Consider the following 20,801-nt stretch of genomic DNA (forward strand, 5'->3'; position numbering starts at 1 on the left):
CCCGGTCTCCTCTCAGTAGATCTCTTCATGGATCATGTTCTGTATCCGTACTTGCTATGATCTGGCCGGTGTTCCTACCCCACCCCTCACCGCTCACTCCACAAGGTCTCAGGCCTCGTCAGCGGCTTTTCTGGCCCACATGCCAATCCAGGAGATCTGCAGAGCCGCAACTTGGTCATCAGTAAACACTTTTGCTTCACACTATGCCATCGTCCGGCAGGCCAGAGACGATGCGGCGTTTGGTAGAGTGGTCCTACTATCCACATTACTTCATTCTGACCCCACCGCCTAGGTAAGGGTTGTGAGTTACCTAATTGGAACTGATATGAGAAAGCACTCGAAGAAGAAAAAACAGTTACTCACCTTTGTAACTGTTGTTCTTCGAGATGTGTTGCTCATATCCATTCCAAACCTGCCCCCCTTCCCCTCTGTCGGCGTGGCCAGCAAGAGGGAACTGAGGGGGCACTGGGTCTGCTGGGGTATATATCAAGTGCCATAAAGGCACCACTCCAGGGGGCTCCACAGCTGACCCACCAGGTGTTGCTAGTGTAAAAATTCTCCAATGGCTGTGCATGCGGCGCGCACACACCTAATTGGAATGGATATGAGCAACACATCTTGAAGAAAAACAGTTACAAAGATGAGCAACCGATTTTTCCATGACTTCCAGTCCATCAGCATTGATGCATTTTCATCTGCTCTCAGCCCTCTCCTCCCTGTCCTCTGTTCCCTTTCTTCTATTGATGTGGTTGTTGATTGTCTCCATGCTCCACCCTTCTTCCCCTTTGTCTCTTTGGCCTCTCTCTCCCATCACAAGGTCCATCCTGCCTTGGCTCACCCCCAACATCCACTTCCTTCACTTCTGCTATCACACTGTAGAGTGTTTCTATGGAAATCCTGTGACCAGACTGATTTCCTCCACTACAGATTTGTTCTCTTCATCAGTTCTGCCATCTTGCTAGATAAGCAGCTCTACTTCTCCAACATAATTTAATCCCATGCCCACAATCCCAGTCATTTTTTGCTATCTTTGATTCACTCCTCAAACATTCCCCTCCTCCTGTCTCCGTGTCTCTCTCTACACAGAATCTCATTAATTTCTTCAAAGAGAAAACTGACAAAATATGACATGATTCTCCCTCCCCTTGGTTTCCCTTCCCTTTCCTTCCTACAACTCTCTCTTCCTCCTCCACAGTAACAGACACAGTGGTTTTTCATCTGCTCTCCTCCTCTTCTAACACTTCCACTTGCCCCAGTGAGCCCATCCCATCCCATCTCCTGATCTCCCTTGCTCCCACTCTCATACCCTACATTACTCTTCTCTTTAATCTCTCACTCTCCTTGGCTCTTTCCACCCAAATATAAACATTCTTTAATCTTTCCCTTTTTAAAACAAAGCCATCCTTGACCTCACTTACCTCTAACTACTGCCCCCTCTCCCTTTCATCTCTAGTCTCTTTGAATGCACTGTCTACAATCACTGTCTGCAGTCCCTCTCCTCGAGTTCTATCCTAGATCCCCACCGTTCATTTCCGCTTCTTGCACTCCACTGAAATGGCTCTTGCTAAAGTCTGTAATTACCTCTTCCTGGCCAAAGCTCAGAACCAGTACTCCATAGTTGTCCTTCTCGACCTGTTGGCTGTCTTTCATACTAATAACCATGGCTGCCTTCTTGACATTTTGTTCTCCCTTGGCTTCCATGACTCTGTCCTCTCCTGATTCTCCTTCTATCTCTCTAATTGCTCCTTCAGTGTGTTCTTAGGAGTATCCTCTTCATCACCCTCCAACCTCCTGTGGGTGTTCTGTAGGGCTCTGTCCTTGGTTCCCTTCTCTTCTCCGTCTATATCTTATCTCTCGTAATCTCATCTGCAAACACAAATTCACCTACCATCTCTATTCTGATGACTCACAGATCTATCTCTCTACTCCCAGACCTGTCTCCTTCTGTCCAAACTAAAATCTTGACCTGTCTCTCTGACATCTCCTCATGGATGTCTAGCTGTGTGCCCAAGCTCAACCTGGCTAAACTGAGCTCTTTATCTCTTCTCCCCGCTCTTTCTCAGTCACTGTCAACAACACCACCATTCTGCCTGTCACTCAGTGATCTTCGACTTGGACCTCTCTCTAGGTACTCATATCCAGGCTATGTCTAAATCTTGCAGATTTTTTTGGAGTAATATCTCTAAGATATGGCCTTACCAATCCATCCACACAGCTAAACTCTCATCCAGGCTCTCATGATCTGCCATCTGAATTACTGCAATATCCTTGTCTCTGGCTCTGACAAATGCAGCCTTGCCCCACTCATATCCTTTACGAATGCTGCTGCAAAAACATTTTCCTACCCCGTCATTTTTACCACTGGCATCCCTCCATTTGAAAGGGACTCCAGAAAACATACCTCATCCTCCTTCAGATCCCTCCTTAAAAGTCTCCATTGCCCTGATGCCTACAAAAACTTGACAACGGTTAGGCTGCTGATAGGCTCACACCACTGCCTATTATACTGACTGATATATGGGTATATCTGTCATGCAATCATGGGGTGTAATTCCAGCTTAAGTAGACAAACTGAATAAGCTCAACAGAGAGAAAATATATGTAGTTTTAACAGCTGTGAAAAATTGTTCTTGTATGCCATACCTGCAGTTATGAAAACACATTATAAAAACCGACTGGCCAAACCTTGATTTTATCTGTTTCTTGACAGCCAGCACTTTTGGAATGTACAGTGTACACAGTGCTTGCTGAAGCTGAGTCATGTTCCTTTTCAGCTTTCCTCTTTGTACTTCATAGTTTAGGTTGAGGAATGTGGGCTTTTTATTTGCTTATACCAAAGAAGCAGAGAGTAAATGCAATTAAAAAATACTTCATAGCTCATTTTCAGCCCTAAATAATAAGCATTGGGAGGAATTATCAAAGGCTGAAAATGCAAATTTGGATGGTTCAGAGGACTGGGATCTGAAGATTTGGGTTAGGACCTTCTCCAGCAGGAATGTATTTGGTAACACCATTATGCATTCACATATAAGATCTGGAATTCTTGGAATAAGCTTTGGGAAGCTTGTATCATCCTTACATTTATTTGAACATATTGTTTCTGTTGACGAGAATTAGGACAAGGGTTCCATTTCAAATGCAATCTCCTAGACTAAACTAATACCTGTGCTATAATGTGGTCTTCTGTATTTCATTCATGCTTTATGAGTAAAGTAAAATTTTCATTTGCTTTTAAGATTGACCTAGGCCAGGGAGGGTCCCAGACTTGATCTCACTGTCCCTTACCACCAATTTCTAGAAAGGGTATGGGTGTGTTGAACAGTGGAGAAGCAACCACCTCAAAGAACAATGGATCCATTTCCCCTCCTTCAATCGCTCCCCCAGCAACTCCTTTAAATAATGTTGAGTCTGAAAGGAGCCACCCCAAATTCTCTTTGACTGAAGAAAAGGCGGGTACAACTTACAGGCCTCCCAGCCTGGGTAGACAGATTTGTGCTAGCGCCCTGTAAATAGCAGTGTAGATACTATGGCTATGATGGAGACATGGGCTAGCTACCTGAGCTCAGACCCAAAGGTGTGTGTCAGTGAGCATGATCTTAGGGGGCTAGCCCAAATCTCTACCTGAGTGGCAGTGTCCATACTGCTATTTTTAGTGTGCTAGCTTGAGTCCTGCTAGTGCAAGTCAGTCTACCCAGGCTGGAAGGCTCACTTCCAGCTGCAGTGTAGACAGGCCCTTAGGATCTTTGAGGGAGGAATTTAAAGGAGTAAATTGGGCATTTTAAATTCTCTCCTCAGCTTCCAAGCAAATAACAGTTGGGCCAAATACAACCTAGAGCCTTGTTTACACTAGAGTTACTATATGCATATAGTCCCTAGAGTAGGAAGTCCACTGGGGCAATAACTGTGATAGTATAAAGTAGCTGTAACCTTTCCTTTGCTGGGGGGAGGGGCTGAAAGGGGCCAAGGTGGGTGTGATCAGCCTGGATCAAGATGCAACACAGTCATAATGGCTGGGAGATGTGCATCCTCTTAGAGGCTCCCATGGTGGAAATTAAAGCTTCCTCCCTGCAGGAACCCAGGTGGAGGACACTAGATCACTGCCTGCCCACCCTTGACATGACTTTCCCTCCCTGCCACTCAGGGCACAGAGGCCTGTTACATTCCATATGCCTGGCTCAATTAATCTGCCCTACCAAACAAACTGGTTCTTGGCAGTGTGTGTTTGTGTTTGTTTCTCCTCATGTCTTTAACTGTATGCTCATGAGTTTTCAATCTGGCGAATAACCTTTACAAAGGAGAAGTAAAAATTCCCAGTATTTTATTGTGTTCCAAGTTCAAATGGTGATTTCTATCTATGGAAAAACAGCAAATATCCTAAGTTTAGTAGGCTCTTAGATGCCAGCAAAGTACACTGTATGTCTCATCTTATAAATTCAAGTAAGTAAAGACCCTAAATGCTGTGTTTGTCTTGGTCCTTTTATTCTTCCTGACTAGTTAATAATGAAAACACAATATTAATAATAACTTTGTCTCCAGATTGCTTTATTCTTTATTACCTCAAGTGTATATCTAAACACAAATACACTAAAGGACTACAATTCTCATCTGGTGCATGAGGGGTTTAGGCATGCAACTCCTGTTATTGTTAAAGTCGCTTGCCTAATTCCCTAAATGCTACACTAAAAATTGATCTCCAGTAGCTTCACCCTGTAAAACACATCAAAATATTTTTTTTCTGCTTACAGGGCTGTGACTCTCAAATAAGCATGTCAGAAATGTCCTGCAGTGAAAGTACCTCCTCTTGTCAGTCCCTGGTACATGGCTCAGCTCCAGAAATCCTCATCGGCCTACTTTATAATGCCACAACTGGAAGACTATCAGCAGAAGTGATAAAAGGCAGCCACTTCAAAAATTTGGCAGCAAACAGACCACCCAGTGAGTGATAATCTTTTTTTTTTTTTTTTTTAATCATCCTAATACTTCTGCACTTGTGGGGCTCTCACTGGTGGGAACTTCAGTCCTATCATTTAGTCTTACCCAGTCAAAATGAAATAGAGCAATCATCAACTAATCTGTTTCATGTTTTATATTTCTAGTCAGTTGGGAAATAGCAAAAATCTAAAATTCAAAATATTAGTTATAAGTTGACAAGACTGTTTTAATTTTTCATGATGACTGACTAATAAATTACCTTTATTATAATGATTAATCGCTAAACTGTTAATGCCTCACATCACAGGCCAGGAATAAAAAGTTAGTTTTTAAAGAAAAAGTATGTGCCAACTAACACTAGTGTAGATATGGTGAAGCTATTGCTGTTACTAGGGGATGATGCTACAGTCTTTAATTGTGTATGGGCTTGTGTATGTATGTGATATATTTGGAAAATATATTTAACTTTGGAAATCTCAGAGAAGACAATCTAAGACAAATTCTAGCCTTTGCCATGTGATGCAGTACAGCTCACCACTTAAATTGGAAAATTCCTCATTGGATGGATCTGGGAAAACTTTTTCATTCTAACATAGTCTGCAAAATGTACTCAAACTCAACCTTGGTTTGAGATGAACCTGTGTCTAAAAATAGCTCCAAATTTTCTGTTTGTATTTTGAGTTTGAGCATAATTTGCTGAAATAAGACACATGGAATAAGCCAGATGGTATTTTTCCTGTGTCTAGTGTTCCCAATTTTGGTTGGATGTATTCCTGGACGTTTCCTTACATGACATAATCTTTAATTACAGATTAATCTTAAATTCCTGGAGACTCCAGGACAATCCTACCTCCATCCCTGACTGGTTGCTCCTTCTCATGTGATGTGGAGAATAAGCCCAGCTAATCAGAATCCATTTTTTATTTGGTTCCTATGTGATTCCATTCTAATTCTTTGATCCAACTTGGCAAAATTCAGTAGGTGTCTGTCTCACTCAAGCAGGTTATAGCCAAATATGTCTGGAGGCTCTGACCTTGGCCACATTATTCCCCAATCTAAGTTCCCTCTAAACTGCGCGGCCACACAGCTGCCTATTAAGCGCTGTGCAGGCGCTCAGGGCTGCAGCAGGTAGAGATGCCTCTGTCCAAGCCACAGACCTGCCCCAGCCCTGATCCAGCCCAGCCCCAAACCTGCTGCGGCTGGGGGACAGGCGCCCCCTCCCTCCCCAACCCAGCCCAGCCCTGCCTCGCCTCAGACCTGCAGCGGCCAAGGAAGAGGCGCCTCTCCCCTCCAGCCCAGGTGCTGCTGCAGGGAGAGAGAGCTGTGGGGGGAGTCCTCTCTCCCCATCGTTGCCCCGGGGAGCCCCACTGCACCCCAAACTCACCTCATCCCCACTCCAGGGCCCGCACCCACAGCCAGAACTCTCATCCCCCCAACACCCCACCCCTCTGCCCCAGCCCTGAGCCCCTCATCCCTGGCCCCACCCCAGAGCCCACAACCCCCAGCCAGAGCCCTCACCCCCTGCACCCCAACCCTCTGTCCCAACCCTGAGCCCCCTCCCACACTCCGAACCACTCAGCCCCACCCCACCACATGAATTTTGTTATGTGCACCAATATGGAGGTGATGTGTCAGACATGAGATGTGTCAGACATCACCTCCATATTGGTGGACATAACAAAATTCATTCCACACATGGCTGGGGAAAATTGGAGGGAACAGTGTCCCCAATCCGCAATTTTCCTACTGTTTTGCAGGCTTACCTGGCAGGCTGCCTACATTAAAAAAGCTGTTTTCATATCCTGCCCATCTCTGGGATTCTCTTCTTTAGCAGCTGAGTCAGGAGTGGGACACCAAGGCTTGAGACTCTCTCCTCTCCGTCCCCTGGCTCTTTACTTATCCCATTCATTACCTTTGTCTCAGCCTTCTCTTCCATCTCCCTCTCTGAATATCTTTCTGCAGGGATGGAGCTGAGCTTGCTGGTCATGGCTGGAGAAGGGTATGGCGTAATTTTAGCTCCCCTTGTGTTGCCAAGCAGCAGCTCCAGAGACATCTCTTTGGAGTCAAAAACTAATAGAGATTGGGGATTAGAGAGATGGGAAAAGCTGGAGAAAGAGAGAGCAAGAGAGAGAGATGGAGAAACATGAAGGACCCAAAGACCCCAGAGGAGGGAGACGAGCAGAAGATGCATGGAGAGATGGGGCTCTCACAGGCAAGAGAGATGAGTGTGGAGAGGGACAATGGAAGTTTGAGTGATGGGATGGAGGTGGAGATGTGAGAATCAAGGTAGGGGAGAGATGACTCTGGGTTCCCCTAGGGAAGAAAGAAGAGGTTAGGTGCCGGAGAGAGGGAATAAGCTACAGTTTCCTGTAATACATTAGTGTACAAATTTTATGCATATTAGATCTTGGTTTTTTTTTATTATTTCTGGCAAGTCTGGCAGTGCCCTAATATTCTACTTTCATTCATTTCCCAGTTATTGGGAATTACCTTATTATTTTATGTTTTGATTAATACAATAATGAGGGCCTAATTCTGTATGTGCAAACATGAGATCAGATTTCTGTTGTTTCCATAAAGCTGAGATGTAATCTAATTTCTAGTTCTGATATGAGTGCTAAAACACTCATGATCCCATAGAATCCCAGTTTCACCCATGGATCACAGTGAGATTCACCTGTGAAAAGTAAGGTTTTGTTCAGACATGACCCTTTTCGTAGATGAGGGTTTGTGAACCCATGTAAATTGGGCAAAGTTCTTTCAAACCAAACCTGGAAAGGTTCCTGCATCTCTATTACTGTTATAAGGGTTGTAGTGAACTCATCAAGCTACAGACTGACCTATACTAACAATCAGAGTTTGGAATTTGACCTGATATAGTATCTATAGTATAATTATCACTATAGTGTGATGAAGGTGAGTGTACTAATCCTGATGAACTTTTATGTATTTTTAAAATTCCATTATAATTTAAAATGTTAAAGTAATGCATAAACTTTCATGTAATAATTGTATGCATTAGTTTTAATTAATTAATTGTTTAAATTTTAAACTAGAGATGGACCCATATTTGAATCCCAGGTCTGAGCATCTGTGAACTTTGCAGAAGTTTAGATCAGTTTCACTTTGTGATTCAACTTCATCTCTGCTTCAAACAGTCACAAAGTAACATTAAATATAATGACTGACCAAAATCATTATACATTTATAGGATTAACTTTTCAGGTCAATAATCTTTCATCCTATAATTTGTAATATACTGAGCATAATTACTGTGTGTAGTCTTACTTAATATGCTGGAGTTTGCATGAAAAAGCATAAGGTTTGATAAAGAAAATAAAGTGATATCAACCTAGTCTTTTATAACCTGATCACTTGCATGATTCTTTCTATGTTCAATGTGCTTTAAATCCAATAACTATTAATATTAAGATCTCCTGCTATTTAAGCAGTGTAATTTTTTGGTAAAGATTACACAATGAATGTACAAAATTCTCATTTCATTAAATTTTACCCAACAATCCTTTTGTTCAATCCTCTATCTGAACAGAACTGCTAAGGTTTTGTGTTCTTCCACTCCAGTGAACAGTGTTTCCTCTTAAACTTTAACCTTTGACCCTCTCTCACCAAACTATTGACATCTGGTCATTATTTCTTTTACTGCTTTCCACCCCCTGTTGTCAGACGGACTGTTCTGTTGTCTAAAACACTTGATAGGTGGACAGGTTTATATAATCCGAGGTGAGTTCCTGTAGAGACTAATTGGATGTTGTCTTTTTCATGCAAAAGAAAACTTGCCAGCAGTAAAGCTGTCCACGGCTGTCCACCATGTTAGCTTCCAAAATGTACATTTATTATCTGTGGCACTCTTAAAAGTAGTGGTAGCACTTATCTCTGATTATGGATGATGGTATTTCAGAGTATCTAAAAAGTGAAAACATGCAATGAGCTTCTTTTTTACACAAGCTCTTATCTTTTAATCTTCTTGTCATGTATACAATAGGAATATAAAAGCAGATTTTTTTCAGACAATTGTATATTTCTTAAAATGAGTAATAACTTTATGAAATACAAATGCTGTATACAGTATGCAGGTGTCATGACAAACAAGAAAAAATATAGTTTTAAAAATAAAAGGCTTATCACTCAAATACTAAAAATGGTGTGTTAAAATGCATTTTACAGTATATATTTTAAACATTACATCAGCATTTTGAAAGTACTTCCTAAAGCACTAGGCAAGCCACATCTTAAAGAACCATGTTAAATTGTGCAAAGATTATTTATTTTCTCTCAAAAAGGCATTAAATGTAATCTTGCATGAAACTAGGAACTATAAAAGAGATTTAATCTGTTTTGTAAATATTCATTTGGCTACATTTTGGTCTTTAAATGTAAACAGAATAAAAAAGCCTTAAGTAAGAAACCACATCCATGCAGAGATTTTTTTTAAGCATTTCATTAGTAGCTGTTTTGATGTCATTGCTGCACACCAGCATTCGTTTTTCCTCTTCATTAGTTGTCTTCATTCCACTTTGTGTGTTCTTATTTTCTGAAAACTCAGTGATATGCTTTACAGTGTTGTGGCTAGCTGAAGCTTGCTAAGTGTTAATGCTATACAAGTCTGCTTTGTGTACAGATGTCGCGGAGGGGGTGGGGAAGAGAAGGATTCTGAGGAATACCTTTCACTAAATTCATTAACTCAGTGAAAATACCAGCTATGTCATTAGCGCAATACAAATATTTTTGCTTACTTATCATCTTCTTCACATTATAACTATGTATGTCCAAACTGAGCTATGTTCAATCAACATGGTATACACCGTATCCTTATGTAGTATGTTGTTATATGTCTCATTAGCAAAAAGTCCTAGTCTAACACACAGCTAACATTCCAAAATGTCATTTATTTTGTAGATACATATGTTAAGTTAACACTGCTGAATTCCATGGGTCAGGAGATGTCCAAGTGCAAGACATCCATCCGCCGAGGGCAGCCCAATCCAGTATACAAAGAAACCTTCATTTTTCAAGTGGCACTATTTCAGCTTTCAGATGTGACGCTCATACTGTCTGTGTATAATAAACGCAGCATGAAACGAAAAGAGATGATAGGCTGGATTTCTCTAGGTCTCAACAGCTCAGGAGAAGAGGAGCTAAATCACTGGACTGAAATGAAGGAATCAAAAGGACAACAAATCTGCAGATGGCACTCATTACTAGAGTCTTAACAGGTAGTACCAAGGGTCAGTTGTGGTTCCAGGGAATTCCATGTTTAACAAGACTGTCCCTTAGTCACCACCAAGAGATCTGTTATGGAAGTAACAAATTCAACATTCCACCTTAAAAATGCACAATGTGCGATGGAGCAGAACATTTGACACATTTTCTTCAATTAATTTGTCAGACACCTCACTAGTGTCAGATTAAACCTTTCTGTACACAGACAAGATAGCAATCGCTCCATCCCCTTGATGCATTCAACACTGTTTGGTTTGGGATTATTTTCTATTTAGCAATTCAAATATATTTTATGTAAAAATCCCCAAATTATTATAAAATCCTCCTATCATGTTGGGGTTTTTTAGTGCTCTTATATTTTTAGTTTCTGACCTGCCAACATCCCAATTAAGGGACACTGGCCTTTAATACAAGAAACAAATTATTAAACTGTGAAACAAGAAAACCAAACAACAACAAAAAATCACCACCACCTGGGAAGAAAGCTTAATATTGACTATATTGTTATTTTAGATTGATTTTGGTTTTTTAGGCACTTAGTTGCATTAACTTCATTTCTGATGTGAAATTAGTCTGAAAAACTCTAGGACTCAGTGAAATCAGGTGAACTTTGACATAAAATAAATGTTTATTCAATCTGTGACAGGAACAAGCTCCACATTGTGGCATAAACTGGGTTTTTCCCCATTTGCCTGTGCTTCTGCCTAACCCAAAGAGACCAGATCACTGTTCTGGTCCCTTGCAAGTCTGTTTAGACAGGTTGTACTGTAAAACTATGTAACTTTCTGTTGAAAGCACTTCCTGTATTCATGTATTCCAATATAGGAAGCTCATAGAGCACGAGTTTACTAAAAATATCTTTTCATTAAACCAATTGAGATGCATTTCTTTAAAATGTCAATATTGTGAAGAATATGTTGAAAGATCACAAAAGAAACAGTAGTAGTTAAACTGCTAAGGCAAAGGACCAATTCTATGACTTTGGGGAAAAGAAAGATATTTTTGTTTCCATGGCTGGTCATATGAATTGCAGAGTTTCAAGAACCATAATTTCTAGTCTTGTTGCTGGAGGAGGAATACAGGGGATCTAGAAGAGAGTTATTTCCTCTCTATTTTCCGGGTGGCAGAGAGAAATAGGGCTAACCCATGAGTTGTCAGGGCTTGCATGGAACATTGAACTCCCAAATGTATGGGTCCGTTTGCTCTGCATGTATTTAAGGCTGGCACGGTTGGCTTCATAGCAACATCATGGTAAAAAAAAAGCTGTAGCATAATGGACAAATTTTCCCTTTGGATATATACCCACAACTTCCACCGACATCAGGGAAATGTGTGTGTATGTGTAGCTGAGGTTTGGGCCTAAGTACCGTAAGTACAGTAGAGTCTCACTAATTCACACTGACCACCAGATCCAATTCAGATTACTAAATATTGTGGATGACTGAATAAGTAATGACACCGGTTTTTAAGTCAGGATTCTCAAAATGGATTTTTTTATATATTACAATAATTTTCATTTCATCTTAATTGCTACTCTACAGTATGTGAGCAAACATACCGCAGTTTATTTCTTATTTCTTAATGAAGTCCACAGTGCAGCGTTCACTGAGAAGGAGGGTATGATTGCTGTATTATTTTTGGTGAGAATTACTGATGTTGTAGTGAATTTGGATAAAGAAAGAAACTCTTTCTTGTTACCTCTGAACAGTTCAAACTTTGGGATACAAAGACAGTCAGGTACTGTGTGATTGCATACAGCAAGTGTATAATGTTAAAGATACATCATGTGATTCTCAGATACTCACATACTTAATGATTTTATAACCCCTTTCCTAAGAAATCTCCAGTTACAGTTTTCAACTGACATTATTTTGTGCCTTTCATATCACACTAGTTGAAGCTGCTAATACAAACGGATGGTTGTATTTGCATAACAGGCCTTCAATTTTTATTGACTTAAGGATTTCTCAGAACATTGCCACAGGAATTTTCTTTCCTGTCTTGCATGTTGTTTTTTATGTAAGGCACAATAAACTTCATTTTGGTTATTCAAACATCCAAGAACTTTGATTAGCCAGAAACATTGTAAGTAGTGGTACAGTATAAAGTGTTCCTTCAAGTTCTGTTTGTTGCTCAGTTTGTGAGGTGCAACATCAAACTCATACATTTTTAAATAAAAATATGTTAATTTTATGTACATAAGAAAAACCACCTCCATTTCCCCAGCTCATTTTGGTTTCACTTACAATAGACACACTTGTTATTTACTGAGTTACTACCAGGAAAAAAGTCATAAGTAACCAAGGGTCATAAACCACGTATATTTGTGAATATTTTGAGGCAGTCTTCTAAGATCAAATAGTGTCTGTCAAGGGTTGTCTCTTGTACAGGTTTCACTGTATAAAGTGATGTACAGTGACTACTGAACAAGGTAATTCCATTGCAGAGCATAGGGGATATCTCAGGTCACCACATACTATATTACAAATTAAACTTGGTGAGTCTGTAACCTGGAAAAGGAACCCAAACTACGCTAAATGATGTGAGCAATCAAATTCCTTTTGAAAAGTGAGACTGTTTAGGAATGACATTTTCATGTATTAACAATTCTGACATATAAGACATTAACATATTAATTTAGACAAAACATGTCTAGACGCATGTTGAGTACATCTAACAAGATTTTTTGTTAGATCATGATGCTTTTCCAACATTTTCATACATGATTTTCATAGACTTCAGATTCAACAAGCGTATCACAAAGTTAAAGGTCTTACTTATTTAGGCTCCTGCAGTATAAATGTATATGAAGAGCTTAAAGGAATTTCTAATTTTACATGGACATCATATACAGGTAATAGAAAGTGGTCAAATGTTTTTGTCTTTCAAAACTAATCACATCATCATCTACTGGAATTCACGTGGGGATTTTTATAAATTGGCGGTAGAATGGGTAACTGCTATGTTGTTCTTTATTCCTAGGTCAATGTTATGACTTGTGTTTTGCAGGTTTTTTTGTTTTGTTATTTGCTTTATGTGAATATACACTCCCATATTCTAAATCTGCCTTTAGATAAAGCTTTGTGCAAACCTTACCCCAGTAGCTGATGCACAGAGTCTTTTTTGTATGCATTCAGATAGAACAAACCTCAACCAAGAAACAGACAATCCAAAGAACAAAAACACTGGTATGTAGTAAAAAGAAATCAGAACAGGGCCTTTGTGCTTGCCTCAAAATTGTGCATGATTCTATTTTCTCTTGACTTTTTCTGTTGTTTACCCTTCATACCTCTGTTTTAAAGGTACAATCAGCACTTACAAGAATGTATCAAATGATTAAATTATTTTTCTCCTATATATTAGGATTATACAGAGATTACAGTCCTTGAATTGATACTGGTTTTTGATACAACACTATAATGATTTTTTACCCCTTGGATTGACATAAAATATGCAAAGTTTCTTGGAAAAACTACACTTAAAAGGGGTTTCTGTCTTTTCTGTAATATATATACCTATATATTTGAAGAAAGGATTAAAAACTTCCATACTATACATGGCTCTTTGCAAAAAGGATTAGAAAGGTGAAAGAGAATGATTGGCTTCATACTTGAATTGCACAAAAGATTAAGGGCCAGATTGTGACCTAACAGGCCAATACAAGGGAGTATGAAGTTCCCAGGTGCAATGTTACTCCCCTGCACTAGCCAGGAATATAGAAGTGCAAGAGAGAGGACAGCTTCCTGTGCAGGTGGGTGGGGAATGGACAGAGTCTTGGCTCCATTCCCTCGTTTGCCAGCCAGAACATCTGGAATCTCTGCTCTGGGGAGAGTGAATCTCTGCCAGTTATAGGACTGGTGCAGATAACTTCATCCTGAGCAAGAGGGGACATGGCACTCGCGGTCACAGTCACAGTCTGCTCCTGCGGCAGCACATCCACATGCTGCCCCTTGTGCTGGGCTTGTGGCAAAGCCACAGTTCAGCCTTAAAGTAGGGTCTAGCTCCTTGGCTGACAGCAGCAGCAGCTGAGGATTTGCTGGTATGCGAGAGCTATGGATTCAGCTACTTGACAAATACAGCATAGTTTCTAAACATAATTAAAATCCTCAGATCATGTTAATAAAATGAAGGTTCAAAACACAGTGATTACTAGAAATGAAGGCATGCCCTTTTACTGGTGTCACAGGCTCTATTTATCAACTAAACAAGTTCACAGGCTATAGTGGAGTAGGCGAGAGTACCCAAACCACTGACTGGTTTTATTGCAGATTCTGTAGAAGACAGTTTTTCAGCACTCTAGAGACTTTCATCCATAAACGATTGCAATCATTCCTATTGGCTACAATAGTGCCTGTTTTTATTATTTTCCCGCCTGACGCTTTTTGGGTGGTTTTCTTTTTATCCCTACTTTGTGTTTCTTTATTAGTCTGTTCATTCTCTATCCTCAGTAAGGGCCTGGTCCTGTGAGATGGTAGGCACCCTCAACTTCTGTTGTCCTCAGCCACTTGACTTTGAGAGTGAGGGTACTCAGCACCTCTTATCACAAGGCACTGAAGTAGAGTGCAAAATAAGGCAATTAACTCAATTTTGGGTGTCTTGCACCATTAGCATCGGTAGACAACCTGTACTCAACAAATATGATCTCTTATAAAATTGTCTCCCAAACTAAAACCAAATAATTCCTGTTACCATGATTCAGTCATTCCCCTACATTATGACTAGCTTTTAGATTAGTGTTGTAAATTTACCTTTCTTTGATCTACCCTTGTAGATTACTGCTGGTGAAATACAAAGCCACCAGAGCTTCAACAAAGACATGAAAGGATGGAATTTGGGAAAACTCTATCTTTTAATACAATACAAACTCCCATTGACTTAATTGGGAGCAGGTTCAGACTCTTTACGTATCCATCACACTTGTCTGGAGGAATGCTGTCTTGTCTAAAGCAGGCCTCTAATATTATGGCTTGTCAGTAAATAGTCCTGGGGGAATTCTGCACCACTGTGCAATGCAGAATTTTGCAGAAATTAATGTTGTGCATGCAGAATTTTCTTTGTCCCCGCAGAAATGGGCTGCAGAAATATTAGCTGCCACTAGGGGCCACAGGACCCAGCAGATCCCAGTTCACAAATAGAAAACAAGGCCTCGGGGAAGGGGGAAGGAACTGGAGGGTTCCCAGCAGTTGCAGTTCCCAGCACAGCCTGAAGGAAGGAAAAGGCAGGGCACAGGAAACTCCATGCAAGCCCAGGACCTAGCATCAGGCTGTTTCTCCCTCTGGATCCCTGGGCTCTAAGAGGGTAGGGTCTGTGCGTGTCTGGGCTGGGGGCCTGCAGCTGGCCTCTGGGGAAGCGGGTGTGTGAGTCGTCGGGGGGTGGCTGCGGCTGGGAGGAAGGGGATATGAGTATCTGGGCTGCATGGGCCATGGCTGGGCTCTGGGGGGGAATGGGGTGTAAGTGTCTGGCCCCCTGACTGGGCTCTGGGGGAGGGGAAGGGGGTAGAGATGCAGGAACTGGGAATTGTCATAGGGGTTTCTTTAACTCAATATTCCTGGGGGGGAATTTTGTGTGTCTGTATTGTGACAGACATATTTCCTGACAGGTATTTTGAAATAAATTAGCAAAATAATTGAAACTGGTGTGATTATATAGTGTTATTTTGACAAATAAAATTTCCAGAATTTTAAAATATTGTGTGCAGAATTTTTAATTTTTTGGTGCAGAATTCCCCTAGGAGTAAGTAAAGCAGACTATCCTCTCTCCTTATGTTGAATTTTCAGTAACAAATAGATATTTATATACTTTAAGGGTTCTATTCTCCTATTGAAATGCATGCCTAACTTCTATTAATGTTAATGAGAGGAACTCACAGACATTAACGGGAGAATAGACCCAACCCCAAAAGAGTAATAGGATCAGCAGATTAGAGCACTGATATAGCATGGTACCTGCAACACAACCAAATGTGATTTCAATTATGAATGGAGGTAAAAGCCAATTATCAGGAGACAGCTTGAGTCTCAGATGTAAGTATTTAAATAATCTTTGGTTCTATTTGTTCCAACGTGTGGATTCTTTCTTTTACTTTAGCATTAATTTAACATTTAATAAAAATGGTCCACACATATTTTGATTATTTTAACTGTAGCATTCAGAAAAGTACAGTGCTGAAGTAAACTGCCCCAGGAATGTACTATATCTTGTAATCTCTTAAATCTGTTATCAGGTTTTATAACATACTGTAGGTTGATGTTTTGTTTTGTTGGTATTTTTTGTGGGGAAGATCCATGGAAGCATTTGCTTGTCACTCAATGAATGCCTGATAAAATGATGGCAGCAAAGAATGTGAGAATTAAAAATAAGTTTGGTAGCGTTAAACAGCCTTTTGTTGTATGGGTCAAATTCTGCTCTCAGAGGTAAGTCTAGTCCCTGGACCCCAAACCAATGCTGTTTTGATGTGCAGTGGGGGCAGGATTTGTGGGGCCCACACCACATAAAAGGCACACTTTGCTCTATGGGTTCCAACGCACACTATTTAAGGGATGTGGGGCGCCAGAGGTTATGGACTTGCTGCGGTGTTTACCGCTGGCTGTTGCCTCCTCTTGAATGGTGGGGATTACTGCAACCTTACAGCCTTACTGCTACCCCTCTGTACCCTAGGAGCTGGAATTCTTCCCTGCCATAGGCCCTGTAGAACCTCTTCAGGCTCAGCTACTTGATTTAGATCTAGGTTACAGCCTAGTAAATATGGACTTCAGTGAAATTCCTTCTTATTTAAAATGGTGTGACTGAGCGCAGAATTTGGCCCTATATAAATATTGTGTCTGAGTCCCTCGATGGACAGTGCTAGCTTCTGTTAGTGCAACCCAGACCATGAATTCCTAGGGAGCTCCAGCCATCAACTAAAGCTGCCCACCCATGGCAGAAACCTGTTGAAGGGAGAATGGCAGCAGTACTATCACCTGCCCTCCAACAAGGGTGAGTAGCTCCTAGGTGTAGTGCAGATGTAATTTGTACGTCCCCTTTCCTCTTGTGTCCATGGAGATGAATCTGGCCCACTGTATCCAGTTAATTGTAGTAGTGTGCTTTCGAAAATCCTACATCCATGCATTATATACCTAGAGTGGATTGATTTATAACTTTTGATTGATTTCCAAAATATAAACTTGTAAGAATCTGCCAAATGAGCTGGAAACATTAGTGTGGCATTGAGATACAGGGAAATTTCTAAGACTTGCACGGTACAGTCAGGAGCTGAACTTTGAACAAGTTTTGATAGTCAGTTTTGATATGGTTCATTATGATATTTTAAGAAAATTTCTAAAGCAAGTTGAATGTTTTAGGAAATGGTAAAAAAAATAAAATAAAAAGCAACGCTCTTTTATTACAATACAGCTAGTTTGCTGTCCTTTCCAGTAAACCACAAGGTTCATTAATGCTTGGAACTGTTTCATTTATTACAACTGTTTTTAATGTAATTTTCCTGACAAAGTGTAATTAGGGAAATCTTTTATTTACTTTTTCCCTCTCTTTGCTTGTTTGAAGGAGAAGCTTTTCCCTATACAGTATATATACTTTCTTACAGAGCTTTCTTATCTATTTTTATAAAAATTGATCTAACAATGGCAAGTTAAATGCTCTATGAGCAAAGCTACATCTCTGTTAAACAATCTAAAGTGCTGTACTAATGATTAAGGGCCTGAGCCTACTGCCCCTACTCAGGGTCTGATTCTGCCACACTCCTTCATGTGGAGTAGAACCTTACTGCACAAGTAGTTCCACAGGTTTCAGCGAGAACACTCACAGAGCAAGGTGTGTGAGCAACAACGGCAGAACTAAGCCCTCAGTGAGCAATCCTATTGACTTCAGTGGGACTTCTCCCACATATAAGGGATGCAGAGTCTGCCCCGTAGTTATGGTTATAGATTATAGTTCCCTTCATCTTAAATGACATCAAACTTGTTTGCTGGTGACTATAAACTAATAACTAATCTTCTTAGTGAATTCAAATACTGTACTGAATTATGCTGTTAGGCAGGTTATTAAAATGTGTTTATTTCACATTGTAATTCATTCTTTCATTAAAATATATAAAAATATGGGCTTGTGAAGCAGTATTCATATGGAGAGAGCGCACGTCCACCAAATTTTATATGAGTGTATTAAATATATAGTATGTAGCATTTTATTCACATACTTTTATACTGCCACTGACACACTCGATGCCTTGCTTCTTTTGTATAAAATTTATCTGTAGAGAAACTGATGTTATGTATAAACAATTTCACTGTAATTTGAGCAATGTCTTAGCCAGATTATTTCTAGTACAGAAGGTTTTAAATGGCAGGTCAGTTTAACATAGTACATTTTCTTGGGAGGTTAAAAGTTGTCCCTCTTTCCTTCTGAGCTGCATCCCAAGAAACTTCTTCACATGACTGTTGGTACTTAACAGACTCTTGTGTCTGATGTTAGTCACATGGTGTTAACCAAAGAACCAGCCCTGTTTCTAATTCATTGGACAAATAACTTTGGGGCTTGCTACCATAGAATTACTGATGTGACAGTATGGATCTCATTGAACTAATATAAAATTGACATATGTAAATGTGATTCACTGCTGGGAATAGAAGATATCTTTTTTCTGACTGGTTGTACATTATTGTATCAGTAGTAAAACAGTTGATTTGTATCTGAATGTATGTGTTAATCAAATGTGCCCACAAAGCAAACAAAAATACAAATAAACAGTGCAGACATATTTAACCTTATTTTACCCATTTAATGCCTGTGTCAGGAATGTACAACTTCAAGAAACCTGGTAATTTCAAGCCTATTCCTGTCCGAAGCTCTGATAGCATAATGTATCTGTATATCTACACTGCCCTTACCAAGACAAATACATATCATACTAAAAGTACATGTGGTTAATATTCATAATATAACAAAACCTCTAACCATTATGTTTCCATTTTAAATTATTTTCATTAGATGATTAGTCTATAAAGTTACAGGGTTTTCATATTCCATTTACTTCTATCATTGCAAATTGTTTGCACACCCTTAACAAAGACTTACAACAACAAAAGCAGTTTAAGAGAACATACCATACTTTCTAAGTCTTATTCAGCACATGAAAAAGAATTTTAAATATCAGATATAAAAATGCCAGAAATTAAAATCAGTACATTCTGATCAAGTCACTGACAGCCTTTCAACCCATAATTCCATGAATTAACCAGAAGCCTTCCTGATTAACTTTTTTGAAGTGAAACATCAATGCCCAATTAGTGGTTTGGGTTTTTTCCCCCTTCCTAAAAAGGGCTATCTTTTTTGTTGACACTAGAAATGGAAACATAAAGAACTCTTCATCCTTATGCTTTGATCTCCAGCTAGAAACAAGGACCCTTAACTGATGCCTGAAACCGAATTTGCTCTTTATTATCAAACTTTCTTGCCCATCTTTTCCTTTGTTATATTTTAGGTCAAATAAACAGAAATTAACATTTCTGTAAATTAGTTCATTCTATATTCTGACAGTAACAGGATTAAAAAATGAGTGACTCCTTTTTCAACTACTCACATGATTTATTAGATATTTAGGATTTTGTCTGAAAGAGATATTGTCTAGATGACTCATTTTCTCATGGCATTTCAGCTGGATGTAGACAAAAATGGAGTTCTAGCAGTGAATGTGCAGCTCTGCATATTATGTATCAAATTGTGGGGTGTTAGCAATATTTTATGTTAGAGAAGGATTTATAATTAAATGTCACACTGTATCACAGTATCTCAAATTGAGTGTTGTCAGAAATTTGTTGTTTTTGTTTTCCTTTCCCTATCATTAGCTAGCTAAAAACTACTTTAAAATTTGATACTAGCTTACGTTAACCCTAAACGTCTCCAATGTACATAAAAAGTTACTGTTGTCAAGTTGTCTTTTTATAAAAAGCAGTAGTGGTTCCAGCATGTCTGTTGCTGTTAAATAGACATTTCCTGGTTTTAGAAAAAGGGTTTACGGAAAATTTCCATCATGTATTTGTAGGTATACCCATACACATACAACTAAAACTCATCAATGAACTATATATTATGGAACCGTTCACAGCTAATGTATATACGACAGCTTTAAGACTGTTATTTACATGCTTGAGACTGTGTAACTAAGGATTTATAATTTTTGTCTACCTTCTCTCTCTCTTTGTGTTTCTATTGATGACTAAGTAAACCATTTTTGCTAAGTTCTGGATTTGCATGGGTATCCTTTGTTAATTAAAAAGCAATTTTCCATTCAAGGAGTCCAACCTTTTACATTTGAACCTTAATAGTTGGAAAATATTTGAAAGAAAGAAAAATCAGTTGCAGTAGCTAATTATGTTTCTTTTACTTTGGAATTCACTGGGTCTTGTGCAAATATAACGAATTCCACTATTTAGCAAATAGTAATAGCAGGTTGACAGTTCTATGGAGTTTGAGTTTCAGGGAAAGGATGAGATTTTAATTTCCTGAAGCTAAATCTGGACACAACACACTCCCTTTTGCGCTATTTCTGAGCTTTTTAAAGAGTTTCCTCAGTTACTTTTGCAGCTCTCATAGGCTCTGCCTGTGTCTTGAATCTTCTGACTACAGAATTT

General features: G+C 39.5%; 1 protein-coding gene across 14 annotated transcripts in view; it reads left to right on the plus strand.

Moving 5' to 3' along the window:
- The window catches only part of SYT14 (synaptotagmin 14), a 240,071-nt gene that overhangs the window by 208,550 nt on the left and 10,720 nt on the right, over window positions 1-20,801 (plus strand). For 12 of the 14 annotated variants that reach the window (XM_039532412.1, XM_039532418.1, XM_039532422.1 and 9 more), the window contains 2 exons: window positions 4,746-4,935; window positions 9,850-11,852. In XM_039532412.1, coding sequence (XP_039388346.1) covers window positions 4,746-4,935; window positions 9,850-10,163 — 504 coding nt within the window. In that variant the 3' untranslated portion in view covers window positions 10,164-11,852. Of the gene's footprint in view, window positions 1-4,745; window positions 4,936-9,849; window positions 11,859-20,801 lie in introns of those variants that run through there. The other 2 variants (XM_039532410.1, XM_039532409.1) reach the window with 2 other exon arrangements.

Source organism: Mauremys reevesii, linkage group 3 (genome assembly GCF_016161935.1).
Source record: "Mauremys reevesii isolate NIE-2019 linkage group 3, ASM1616193v1, whole genome shotgun sequence".
Classification (NCBI taxonomy): Eukaryota; Metazoa; Chordata; order Testudines; family Geoemydidae; genus Mauremys; species Mauremys reevesii.